Source organism: Plasmodium inui (genome assembly GCF_000524495.1).
Source record: "Plasmodium inui San Antonio 1 unplaced genomic scaffold supercont1.8, whole genome shotgun sequence".
Lineage (NCBI taxonomy): Eukaryota > Apicomplexa > Aconoidasida > Haemosporida > Plasmodiidae > Plasmodium > Plasmodium inui.
The window spans coordinates 1-13,563 of NW_008481842.1; the positions used below are offsets into that span (position 1 = coordinate 1).

At 41.8% G+C, this 13,563-nt stretch overlaps 2 protein-coding genes across 2 annotated transcripts; both read right to left on the reverse strand.

Moving 5' to 3' along the window:
- Nucleotides 1-3,428: 3,428 nt before the first annotated feature.
- Nucleotides 3,429-5,423, reverse strand: C922_02264 (hypothetical protein; the record flags this gene model as incomplete). Its single annotated transcript, XM_008817863.1, has 1 exon — nt 3,429-5,423. One exon carries the CDS (start codon nt 5,421-5,423, stop codon nt 3,429-3,431), a length of 1,995 nt encoding a protein of 664 aa, XP_008816085.1.
- Nucleotides 5,424-7,724: 2,301 nt separating this feature from the next.
- Nucleotides 7,725-13,224, reverse strand: C922_02265 (hypothetical protein; the record flags this gene model as incomplete). The annotated part of the gene is made up of 19 exons (XM_008817864.1): nt 7,725-8,973; nt 9,124-9,158; nt 9,322-9,432; nt 9,635-9,724; nt 9,854-9,952; nt 10,091-10,141; nt 10,281-10,334; nt 10,503-10,544; nt 10,693-10,734; nt 10,865-10,936; nt 11,135-11,503; nt 11,682-11,732; nt 11,830-11,883; nt 12,033-12,095; nt 12,234-12,350; nt 12,456-12,527; nt 12,678-12,722; nt 12,945-13,028; nt 13,168-13,224. 19 exons carry the CDS (start codon nt 13,222-13,224, stop codon nt 7,725-7,727), a joined length of 2,757 nt encoding a protein of 918 aa, XP_008816086.1.
- Between the last annotated feature and the right edge of the window lie 339 nt (nt 13,225-13,563).

Consider the following 13,563-nt stretch of genomic DNA (forward strand, 5'->3'; position numbering starts at 1 on the left):
CTTTTTGTTCTTACAGAATTAGAGCAATTTATAATCCAGAATAGAAGAGTGCACAAGGAAACTTTGGCGCAAAAGAGAAAAACACCTTTATTCTCTTTCTTATTTTGTCTTGTTCTAACAGCCATTGTTGATATATACTAGAAGTAAGAGAAAAAAAGCCTACTTATATCTACATTAGTTAAAAGAGCGCACAATTTCTGGTATCTAATAATAAATATAGTCTTAAGTATTGTTAAAATTTATGAAACTCTATTATATATTTCTCTAAAAGTACAAAAGTAACAAAAATCTAGAATTAGAAGTAAAAAAAAAAACCTATTAATTACTGAAAAATGTAAAAAACTAAGGTGAAAAAATCACTATATATTAAAGTTTACAAATTATAAAATATAAGTTGTAAAAGTTAACAGAAAATGTGATTACACATAAATGTTATATAAAAATATTGAAATAAAAAAAAAAATTATAATTTATATTTTAAAAAAAATTTTTTTTCAAAAAATTAAAAAGATATGTATATCTACTGAATGGTAAAAAAAAAAAAAAATAGCTAAGAATAAACAAGTTTATAACTAGCCGCCTTTTAAAAAAACTAGAATCAACCTGTTGTCGTACAACCATTTTGGCTAGAAATAAACAGATTTATAAGGATGAAAGGTTGGGAGGGAAGATGAGTGCACTTATGTATTGTATAATAAAATCATAATTGAATAGCTTAATAATAATAATAAAAAAAAATAAAAAAAAATAAAATGAAATAAAACAGTACTCGTTATAATAATTATGGATTGAATAGCAAGATCATTCGTCCCGTATGTCGGTGCAGCATATGTATCCATCTTAACCGTTGTCACTCATGTTCTTTCTTGTTTTTTCTACCGCAATATACAATGACTTCGTTCCTTTCTTGCTAAAGAAATAATACAGATAAATAATAAACAGAAACAATACTCCGAGTAATGTACATTCCACTTTCCGCTTGCAACCAGACCATGACAAAAAACATAACGATTCCAGCGGTTAACATTATAAACTAAGAATGTATGTGGTACTTCATATTCCAAAAAACGGACATTTCCGGTTGAAACTCGCTCTTATCTGCTACTCTCCAGGACCGCTGTATACTTTCTATATTCTACGAACAATGGGACTTCCTGAAACTCCATAACAGGATGCTTTATACTCCGAAAATTAAATACAAAATGCCCCGCGCTTATAGGCACAAAAAACAAAACTCCCCAATCCAAACGTTGGTCTTCTTGACTTGCTCATAGAGGATTACAAGAGCTTATTAACTTTTTCCTTTCACGCGAGCTTTACCCTTTTCCGTCATCAATTTCAATTTTTCACTATTCCGCAACGAATATATGTACCGTAAGCACTATGAGGTGGTGCTAGACTATCCCAATACGTACAGTGAACAAAACATAGCATATCGACACCAAAGTGTATATTACGGTTCCTCATTATCATCATTTTCTATGTGCTCCTCCTTAAAGACTTAAGCAAAAGTTCCCAAACGGTAATACTGCATGGAAGTAATATTACTCCCTTATTTTTTTCTTCTTTCACTTGCAATTTCTAACGGATGAAATAGTCCTAATCTAACTGTTTCAAATTGCAGCCTAGCAGTGTATACTCCCTCATAAGTGAGCCACTTACTTGAGGATGAATTGGAATCTAGACTCAGCTGTCTTTAAAAAGAACATGTTGTGTCCTGCATGTGTCCACATAGACCAAAATAACCGAATTGTGAAATATAACCCCTCTTTCTCTCTGCTTCAGATTTGTCCAGACTACATTCTACTTGGACTGTGTGTGTAAATATAGTGTTTGTCCCAAACAATTTTAATCCATTTCTATGGTGCACAGGATGAAGGTTTCAGGAATCCCACTCTCATGTTTGACTCCTCAGAAGGTAGATAACATTGCTGATATAATCAGATTCCCCAAAGATGTATCTTTTCCTTGGGACAACTCTGTTCTCCACTTAGGCAATCATACAGACCATCTGGAACACAAAATAAACTCTTTAATTCTGCATCAACCATTAAAGAAAATTCAGCACAGCTGCACAAACATCAGGATCCCTTACTGTCCTCAGTGCCTGGCATAGAAAATATGTCCAGCACAGAGGCGCATACAGCTTCATTCTTTTAAAGGATCCATAACACTTTTCCAACATCTCCATCTAATGATGACCGGATGCCGTTACAATTCGTTAGCTCCCTACTTTCCCGTTTATGCCAATTGTACCATCAAAGAAGAAATTATTTACATGAAATATTAATAGATTAATCGGTTTCTCTCATCCATTAAGTCAACCAGTGCGACTGGTAGCCACTTCTACATTATGATGCCCTACTCAAATGGATGATCTGAAAATGGAGATACACCACAGTAGATGCGACCCACACACAGAATCACTTTCTCTTGTTACTTCAAATTTCATATGCGTCTCAACATGCTGTACAGCAAAAGATGCTTCATTGCAGAAACAGAGATTAACTGCCATATCACAATGTTGTTCTGGAGAACCTCAGGCAGGACGAATTTTTGACATCCCTAACACTATGACTTACAAGTCGAGACTACTAAACAGGGGTTCGAATACCAAATCCTAGTTAACATTTGGAACTAACAGCTCAGCACTCTGACTGTGTGCCTCTCATGAGGGTTTCCTTTACACATTTGGTATGCCTCCGAGCTACATCATTTAACACTGCTGGTATAACACCCTCTGTAAGATCCCGCCATTAGTGAAGATACAGAAGGAAGAAAATCTACACATGTGAGACAGCACACCCAACGGTGAATTCTTCTGACGACTTATTCTTCATCCTCGAAATGTGAACTTCAAAGCATAAAATAAATGAGACCCTCAGTATAAGCGTCAATTCCACGCTATTGCTATTTCGCTCCTTCTTTCTTTAAAGGGACTTGTTCCCTTCTGACATTTCTCATGTCAACGAGAAAGTTAGCGTTTCAGGAACATAAAGACCAACAAACATTTTCAAATGACAAATGTGGCAATTGGAAGATTATCCCTTGAATCAATACAAGGAGAGCTTAAAATCAACAAAAAGAGAAAGAATACATACGTGTGCATAGCTACCTATGCATACATATACAGGCATGGCCTCCTTGCCAGGGGGAGGCCCACCTTGCGAAGGTGAAAAAAAAAAAGAAGTGATACGTACACGGTGGGGGGTAGAATTATGAACAAATTAAAAAAAAAGGAAAAAAAAAAAAAAGGTACGCTGGGATGCTTCCAAGGTGGACAACGAACTGGAAAAGCTCACAGAACCGGCTAAGCGCGTATAAAGGCCATAATCAGGTTGGGCAACTGGACTCACTCTACTTTTCTGTTTTCACTTGTGCCTCGAGTTAGCGAAACCTCCGGTGGGGTTCGCATCCGACGTTTTATCCTACGACTCTTCCCGCTTCTTTTCTTCCTGCTTCTTCTCTTTCTGCTTCTTCTCCTTCTCTTCTTCCCACTTCATATCTTCCAGAATGCACGACAGAGCGATGTTCCGCTTGTCTGTCAGAAAACAGTCCAGGTGCGACCACTCAGGCTCCGTGATAATCTTCAGGTCGTTCTTCGTAAACTTCTTCTTCATATACTCAATGGACCTTTCTGCATCCACCGCGCAGTCCTTCATGCCATAGACGACGGTAATGGGGAAGCAGCACTTACCTGCATATTTGTCTATGGCTTCAGACACGGGTCGATTATCGACTGATGACAACCATTTTTTTAGATTCGCCTTCGACGTCGACCCACTGGGAGTATGCTTGTAGTAAATCTTCTTATAATTATGGTCTACGTTACCGGTGTAAAACTTAAGAAACTTGCCAGTGTATAAATCACCTAAAATTCCGATTAGGCTAACACTGATTTTCTCCGGAAACACCATCGATAGGAAGTTTTTAGTACCGAAAATTGCCTCCAGCCAATTCGAAGCCATAATATAAAAGTGTTTCATAGCTTTAGACAATTCGTCATAGTTTTTTGCAATAACCGGCAGGGATATGAGGTAGGTCCTTTTAATGCTGTCGTTTACATAGTCGTTCAGGCAGCAGCTGACTAAAAGTTGCACACTTCCTTGAGAGAATCCTACGTAGACAATTTTTTCCTTCTGTGTTTTTTTTCTGATGTACTTTATAATTGCGGGGATATCCTTCGTTCCCATGTCTTCGAATGTCCAGTCGACTATTTCGGGTTCCTTTACCTCAATCAAGTCATCATCGTCCTCATCGTGGTCGTCCTGCTGCTGCCCCTTTTTCCCACGGCTCATCGTCGTACTGTTCTCATTTCTATATGCGCCCTCGCTCCCTCCTGTTCCCTTAAGAATGTCCACAAGGGTAGCATTGTCAATGTTGCAGGATATATTCTTGCTGTCCTTATGACTATTACTGCTGCTACTACACTCGGTTCGTCCCTGTGGTTTGTCGTTACCATCCGATAGAGTCTTCTTCCGGAATCTGCTTCCTTCCGCAGGGGGGTCATCTACTATAGAGAGTATCGGACCCAGGGATCCACAAGCTGTAGCGATAGTCTTACTTTTATGCTCGTCATCACTTCTTTTGGCTCCTTGCCAGTTCTTTTTTACATGGCTCTCGGCAGCGTTATCATGGGTATTGCCTCCCTGGTGTAAGTTCAGGATTCTCCTTGCCTTCGGGAGGGTTTCTTCATCACGGCTGCCTTCATTTGCTGTGTAGTCCTTCCCGTTGTCACCAGTGCCATTGCTACTTCCGTGTGTGGCAATCTCTTCACTGACATCAAGACCAATGTCCTTAAGATCCTGCAAGCTATACCTTTCCCTTAGCTTTTTCAGGGCGTAGTTTTTTCCAACAAATTTTGTGAAGGCATTTCCCCTGTTGTTGCTTATCCAGACATCATAATCATTAGCGAAAAGCTGTAGAGCTAAAGAGTTGTACCCTCTGCAAATGTAACTAATGGATGACTCCAGAAGCCCATGATTTAAACAAAACACTTCTTTCTTTTTTCGCAGCTTCTCCTTCTCATTGGTACTTACAATTCGATATAAATTTAATCTGTACCCATCCACCGTGTACACATGGTGCTGTTCTGATGTAAGTTTTCCGTTCGTTAATTTTAATAGCACCTGCTGCATGGAGTCCAAGTTATTATTTTTTTTTTTCCTTTTCTCAATTTTGTACGGAGTACACTCCCGTGAGTGTTCTTCATCCTTGACATCATTTTTGTTGTTACTTCGGTTCGCTGCGCTGCACGTGTTACTCCTGGGGCTGCTATTACTGCTGTTTCCTCTTTGAGCCTTATCCCCGTCGACGTTATTGTTATTATTCACATTGGCATTTCGGTAAGCCAGGTGTCCTGGCATCGGATTTAGTTTTAATTCTCTCCATGAGGCCAACATAGGTCCTAATCCAACGGACATTTTTCTGAGGGGGGACCCCGACATGTTCCTAAAGAGGCAGTGCTGTTGCGGCTTCTCCCATTTGTTGCCAGGAGCACTCTTTCTGTTTGTTCTGATATAATACCTTGTTGAGCAAAAAAATATTACCAAAGCTAGAAGTATTAAAAAAATTCCTGAGCGGTTAATATTTTTTGTAATTTCTCTATTGAGAGTTATGGTAGGAAGAAGAAAAAAAGACTTCTCTCCTGAGTGGGGGCAGAAGACGGATAGCCATCGATTCACAGAAAAAGTTCCACAAAAAAGAACAACAAAAATTGGGAAGCAGCGAAGAGTGATTATAAGTAGGCTGATGTCCTTTTGTTTTTTCTTTTTTTTTTTTTTAAAATGCAAGTTCAGAATAAATATCTAATAATCTCCTTCTGATAGGCGTACTTGGTATATAAATGGGTTTCTATATGGTTGTTTTTCTATAAGTGCAATGCATTGCAAAGAACAGAGAGAATAAGAAGAAAAAAAAGTGCACCAATGTATGCATAATACATTCGCCTTCCTATTTATGTAAAACTAGGCGCATGAGGCTTGGCGACACGTCTGAAAAACTATGTATAGTCACATCAAAACTTGGACAACATTTCTATATGGCTTGCGCCACGAAAATAACGAAGCATGACAAAGGTAATCTTAAGCGGAGAGAAGGGAACAACATGCGGAAATTTCAGCAAATGTACAAAAGAAAAAATGAAGAAGTTTTTCGAGTTAAGTAAAAAAAAATACAGAAAGAAACAAAACAAACGCTTCACCATTTCAACGTTAAGAAAGCGTTATTCCGTGCTCTTCCTACGATGGGTGAGTATATAAAAAAAAAAATAAAAATATATACATTCCTGGGGGGTTGCGCGTCTGCATAAGAAATTATATGTATAATTTAAATGTACTACTTTCATGTGACGAGAAAAAATAATCGTGGCTGCAAGGTAGGTGAAAATAACGAATGATCGATAAACCTGGCTCAACGTTTTTAATTCGTCGTGATGCTTGTACGCGTTACGTGTATTGTGGAGAAAAACACTCGCAAAGTTCTAGAAAACAACTCGTAAAAGGCTAAACAGAAAAGAAAAAAACGCTCATGTACTTCTCGTACCGCGTCACCAGGCACGCCGCACATGAAGGCATAACTCTCCATCTGCCGCGCTCCATTTCAGGACCACCGATCTTCTACATGTCAACGCAGCCAGGTGCAAAAATCAGGCGAAATTAAGACGAATGTAGAAGAAAAAAAATCGCGCATATGTACAGTTTCTCCATCTGCTGAACGAACACAACAGCGCTTTTTCGTATAGCGCTTTATTTTCGCGGGAGCAATTTTTTCATTTCTCCAAACATGCTAAATTGAGGAATGCTTAAATGGCCGCTTGAGGCACGTCTTTGCAGCAGCTGGCACGTCCAGTGGCACACCAGCATGTGGTCTGGCAGGCACAGGCGATCAACGTATGGGGCGCGTTTTGTCTGGGGGTGTACATAGCCTGTGTACATAACGTTCGTACCTACCTAACCATGTGCATATGTTTGTGCGAGTCATTGTATTCCCCCGCCCACGGCACAGTTAAATGAGGAAACAGCAAAAAATTGAAAAAGGGAGTTCGAAAAATTAAACGGGGGCCAAAAATCGCGCAAATACAAAGGTAAAATGAGTACAGAGGTGAACCACTGCATCCATGTAAGTTCCTTAAAATAAGCCAAATGAGAAGGCGTAGCCACATAATATACGCATAGAAATGCAGGCAGATATAGACATACACTTAAACTATGGCGGCCGGTGCCCGATAGACGGAAAAACCATCTCTGCAAAGGCAACAGGGGAGGCGTGCGAAATTATCAAGAGGGGGGCATCACCGCATGCACACATGTACATAACATACACGGAAAAATAAATGAAAAAAAAAAGAAAAATTAAAAAAAATGCGATTTATTTTACGAATAAAGAATTTCATTAAAGGATCCGCTATTCGCGCGGATGGAGAGAGAACAAAATTAAAAAAAAATGAACAAAAAGGTTAATTAAATTGTACGTATATCTTCGTTAAAGTAATGTATTCGGTCGCAGCTCCGTTCAAGTTTATCCTGCCTCCCCTATATTTTCTTTTCCATCCTCTTCACCGTCATGTTCATTTTCGACAGATTAACGCATTAGATCAACCCTTGCGCTGCGCCTAAAGGAGGATGTGCGCACTGGTTGGTTGTTTGTCCGCGAAACTTCGTTGCCATCTTGAAGTGAGCATTGAGCAGCAATCCTCCATAAGGTGACTTGTTGATGGCCACACCTCACGTGTACGACATGTACGCAGGGAGGATGCACCAATCGCCATCGAGTGACGTGAACACATTAGAGCTTTGCTCACTACAAACAGTCGTGGACGACGCATCCTGCAAAGAAGAGCAGTAGCCACCCTTCTGCCAATTGGAAAGGAAATGCAGCACATACTCCGAGGCAAATCGCACAGCGTCATGCTCGGCTATCTGCTCATAATTAAAAACTTCGAACAAAATTGCCTCCTCCTTGTTTATACTGAGCACAATGTTGGTATCGTTAAAGTCAGCTGTACTAGCAAGGGGAGCGGCACAATCAGCTGCTGCACTAGGATGCTTTAAAAACGAGTTAACCGAGTTCTTCCCATTCATGGGACACACCGCCGATTTCTCCCTTGTGGCACATTTTGACTCCTCCTCTGTGTCATTCGCGTATTCGTTTTTCAAATGGAAGAGGGGCACGCGGCCGCCATCCGCTGTGCTCGCGCTGTCACCCCCGTCACTGCCTCGGTTAACGTCTCCATGGGTGTTGTCATCGCGTCCGTTGCTACCATTGCTGCCCGGGAGCAGTAGCATCTCCTTGGCGATATTATACCTGTGTAAATTTTCTTCACTCATTTGCTGCTCATTTTTCAGTTGCTTGTTATTGCCCTTCGGGGTGACCCGAGATGGGGACGCCAACTTCGTGTTCTTCTTTCCTACCTCTGTCTTCCCAGTTGCTTTAGTTTCACTTTTATTAGTACTCGCTTCTGCCGCTTTGGGAGCGTGTCCAGGGTTGGATTTATCCCGCTGGTTTTTAACAAGACGCGTTTTGTTCACTCCCTCCAAGGGTTCCTCCCCACTTTCAATCTTGACCTTTTGGTTGGACGTCCTCAAAATGATGTCGCCCTTGGAGCTCTCCTTCTCCTCATTGGTCATGTAATTAATTAGCGTGCTCACAACATTGTTGTATTCGAGGTTGTCCACTCCTGTCTTCTTCTTTTCATTTTCCTGGGGAAGCATATTTTTGTGCAAACCACTAAAATATTTGCCTGTTTGTTTTTCCTTGATCAGGACTATTTTGGTTCCTTTCTTAGTCACGTACATTTCTTCAAACACGTAATTGCATCTCTTTCCCTTGGTCATTTCGAGGTTAACTTTGTTGCTGCATGGGGCAACGCTCTGTCCTTGGAACTTGCTCAGTGGGCCCACGTACACCAGGCTCTTCACCTCGTCTTCATTGACCTGGAAGATTCCCCTCGTTTCGTTTCTGTAGGACAGCAGGCTTCGTCGGGGGTAAGCGAGTGAGCGGATGATCACATGAGTGGATAAAGGGATAAATGGATGACTCGATGTGCAGATACACGGTGAATGGTTCGCTGCGCCACTGCAGCGCTTTTCATTTCTCGGCGTCTCCACCGCGGCTTGGACTTACTACTTCTTCGTGTTGTCCTGCCTCACGTCCAGGAACTGCAATCGGGAGAAAAGAATGCACAAAAGGTTAGTGGATAAGGTTCCAAAGGATAGTGGAAAAGAGTCCAAAGGGTAGTGGAAAAGGCACCAGAAGATAGCTGAATATAAGCGAACCAGATCGGGTGCGTGCTCGTCCCAGCCGGGCTGCCCCCCTCCTTACCAAGTCCGTGTTGTAGGCGCAAATGAAGCGGTGATTTCTGCTTCCGCTGTACAAGTACCCGTCCCTCGTCTTCAGGATGCTCTTGCACATGTCGACGTAGCCGGACCACAGCTTCGGAAAAAACAAACAAAATAGGAAAAAATAAAAAAATAAAATAAAAAAATAAAATAAATAAAACAAAAATAAAGTAACAATGGTGATAACATTACTAAAGATTAGTGTGGCGATGTACAGGCACCACATCCAACCGCACACGTACAATGGTCCCCCCTCACCCTCATCGCCCATTTCGTAGACGACTTGCCGCGCTTACCGTTTTCAGAAGAAATGACTGAGGGTGCCCATCAAAGCGCAGATCGTCCCTATCCCGGATTTTGTTCTTAATAATTAACTTAGATAGCTTCTACAAAAGGATGTCAGAGAAAAGAAAGATGGGGAAGATTACCAACCTGTGGTGGTGAATCCACCTAATGCCCACACGAACAGGCCAAGGACGTGGCAGATGGTCAGACAAAGCAAGGTGATGTCCTACTTGATATAAATCAACTTCTACGTTGTTCATTTCGCTCTTCCTGCTGTCCCATATTTTGCTGAGCTCGTTGTTTTGATTCTTGAGGGATAAATTTTCATTCTGTCGCAGGGGGGAAAGGGTGAAACGGCCACGGGGTGAGAAGAGGGTTTCTTGTGAATCGAAGGGGTAGAGGCAGCAAAGGAGGCACCTTTTTTACAGAGGCGTGTGTCACCCCTTCCCATGAGTGGATGTTCTTACCTGGAATAGTACTAACTCGCTTTCTTTCTCTTTCAGCTTGGTATATAAAACCTGAGTAAAGTTCGCAAAAAGATGAACATGGAGCGGGGTACATCTTAATCATTATTCGCAAGTAGCTCCAAAGACACAGAGAAATAATTGTATGAGCATGAGTGGATGGGAAGGCTTTCTCAAAATTTCAACAGCAAACCTGAATAATAGAGTCCCTCTTGAGAAGCTCTCCAGTTTTATTCACTGTATCTTGCTAAAAATTGAAAAGGCAAATAAAAGAAAAAGAAAAAAAGAAGGGGAAAGATAGAATGGTGAATTAACCAGAAAAAAAGAAAAGAAAAAAAAAGTGTGTGTTGATTAACTAGTGGTATCCCTCCTAAAGACGCACGCTTCGATGGGTGCGTCCTACAACAGCATCTACCTGGAGTTCGCTACTCTTCTGCTTCTCTGTGGCCAGTTCGCTCTGATGGGTTGAAACAAATGGGCAGTTGCAGGTGGTCCATGAAATTGGCATGTGGATATTCCACTGAGTTAATGTACCGATGGACAGAAAAGGGGGGGGTGAAGCCGTCACGCCGATTCTCGGCGAGGATCTTCTGTCCCCCGCGTACCTTTAGCTCCTGCATCTTCTGGTCCAGGTTGGAAATCTTGTTCTGCGGGGAAGAAGTGGCACGGTGGGGGAAAAAAAAATTAGCCGCAACCTTCGCAGTAACCTTCGCAGTAACAGGAACGCTCTTGGTGACGCTAGCCGCACGCGGAGCCTCCATTTTGCACACTCTTAACCTTGCAGAGGGAGGCCTCCTTCTCCAGCGCGCGCACCCTCTGTTCGCTCTCCCGTAAGCAGGACTCCTTCGTCTGCAACGCGTTTGGGATCGTCAAAAAGGGACACATTAAAAAGGGACACGTTAAAAAAGGGGCACGTTAAAAAAGGGGCACGTTAAAAAGGGGATGGCTTGTACTTTCCCCAAATAACCAGTTCGCCCTGCAGTGCTTTATGCACGCGAGTGTACTAACTAACGTTCGTGCACAGCACCAGTGCGTCGCGCTCCTTACCGAATTTTCCGACGCAAGATCATCAAGCTCCTTCTGCAAGTCGGTAAATTTTATGATTATACTTTTCATGTTGTTTTCCTGTCTGTGTTTTTCCTTTCCCAGTTCGTCTCTATCGATCTGTATCAGTTCTTTCTCTTGAAGTAACTCCTCCCTGCATTTGTCCATGCGTTCTTTTTCTCGCCCCAGTTCTTTTCTTTCTTGATCAACTTTTTCCCTTTCTTGATCAACTTTTTCCCTTTCTCGCTCCACTTCTTCCTTTTCTCGACCTAGTTCCTCCTTATCCTTATGCACCTGCTGCATCTCTTCGTTAATTCTCTGTTGCTGCGCTTTGATAATCTCCACGTCGATTCCGAGCACTTTTTTCTCCTCCTGGTTTGGGGATGGAGTGGCCAATGCACAAATGAGCAGGTTGTGAAGAGGGACACAGCGCTGCTCCATCGCAACTTTGCGCACATGGTGCATATTCATCTCGATCTGTATTTTATTCTGCATCTCAGATTGCATCTGTGTCTGCATCTGACTCTGCAGCTGCTCCTACTCGCCTTACTTTTAAGTTCTCAATTTCCCCAGTGAGGGTGTCGATGGTGGAGGCTTTTTCCTGGGGGGAAGATCCAATGGGCGTAACAAAGTGGGGGTAGCCCAACTAGGAAAGCACACTGACGTGACAACGTCCCCAATGGACTGCCTCAACTTACCTCATTTAATCGCTCCAAATCTCTGCATCTTTCCTTCGTGAACTCTAGCTCCTCCTACAATGCATTCGAGGGAAGCATCAAAGAAAGAAAATAAAGCAAAACAAAATAAAACAAAACAGAAGAATCTCATGAACAACGTAACTGGACGCGCGACCGACGGTCTAAGAGTGGTACATGGACGCTCCACTCAACGAAGGCATTACATTCATACTGTCCATTTGAGAGGACAGATTGGACAACTCTTCTTGGATTTCTTTCAGTTCCTCCTAAGAAGTAAAAAAGAAAAAAAAAAAAAAGTAGTCCACATGGTAGCTACACTAGTTTGCACAAATGGAGACGAAAATGGAGAAGAATGACAAAAGAGGGACCACCAGTTGACAACAAGTGAACGCGAATGGCATTACCTTATGAGACTCCTTTAGCGAAGCGCAGTTTTCCTCCATCTCGTAGATGGCTTTCTGGTAGCCCTGAAGTTCTGCCTCTAATTTGCATTTATCTTCCAGCAATTCTTGGAAGCTTTCCTGTACAGGTTTTGTTTCATGGTATGTGTGCCAGCAGTGATGTTAAATGGGGACACGTAAAGAAGTGGCATTCAGTTGAGCTCTTCCTTGGAGCTTCTTTATTACCTGCAAATCGCAGTACTGATTTTCCTTTTCCGTTATCATGGTCTCCAATTTGAGGACTTGCTCTTCGTAATTCTTAAAGGAGGAGGTGTGCACAAGGGGAAAATGTGTGTAGCAACGTCTGCAGGCAATGTACGAGAGCATATACCAATGCCAATGATTGAGCGACGTGGTGCCTCCCTTCCGCGACACGTTACTCTTTTTCTCATCCCATCTCGAGATTACATTTGTCGCCTCATCCAGGTTTGTCTTGCTCACAATGTAGGAGCCCTGTGTAGGACAAGTCGGCGCAGAGAAAAGAAATAAATAACCAACAAGCGAATAAACAGCAAGTGAATAAGCAACAAGTAAATAAGCAACAAGTAAATAAGCAACAAGCGAATATGCAACAGGCAAATATGCAAATGAGCAAGGGCACCCTCCCTTTTTTTGCCCCTGCTTCTATACATTAACTCATATGTGCGCACATGCGCCGCCCTCTTGCTCGCGTACGTAAACCTCCCGGTAGCTATTGTTCAGCTCCTCGTATTCCTCATTTCGCTTCCTTAGCTCTTTCTCCATTTTCTTAATTTCGAGCTAGTAAAAAAAAAAAAAGAAAAAAAAAGAACGAAGAAAACAAAATGAAGCATTATAACATTCGCTTGTGCTTTCATCTTTGCATTTCACTCTCCGCACAGAGGGCACACGCCACTTCTTTGTGTTCTGCAATGCGTACTAGTAACTCTTTGTTGATGAAGTTCTTGCTCTTCGTATCATTTGTGCTCTTAGCCATTTTACTGGCGACCTGCCAAACGGAAGGAAAAAAAAAAAAAAAAAGTAAAATAAAGTAAAATAGAATAAAATAAAAAGAAGCAAAATAAAGCAAAGCATTGTCATGATCAGTGTGGCACCACAATTGCGGAGCTGAACAGCACACAGCAAATCCACACATTCCCATAAGCCACTCTAAGAGGTGTGTAAAAATGGAGACATAAATTTAGAAAGAAAAGGAAATGATGCGCTCTTGTTACCTTGCGCTGATTTATGTCTAGGTTTAAGCTGATTTTTTCTTTTTTTCCCCACCTCTTGTACGATAAAGCGAATGGTACAAATACAACAATGCGTTCTTTTT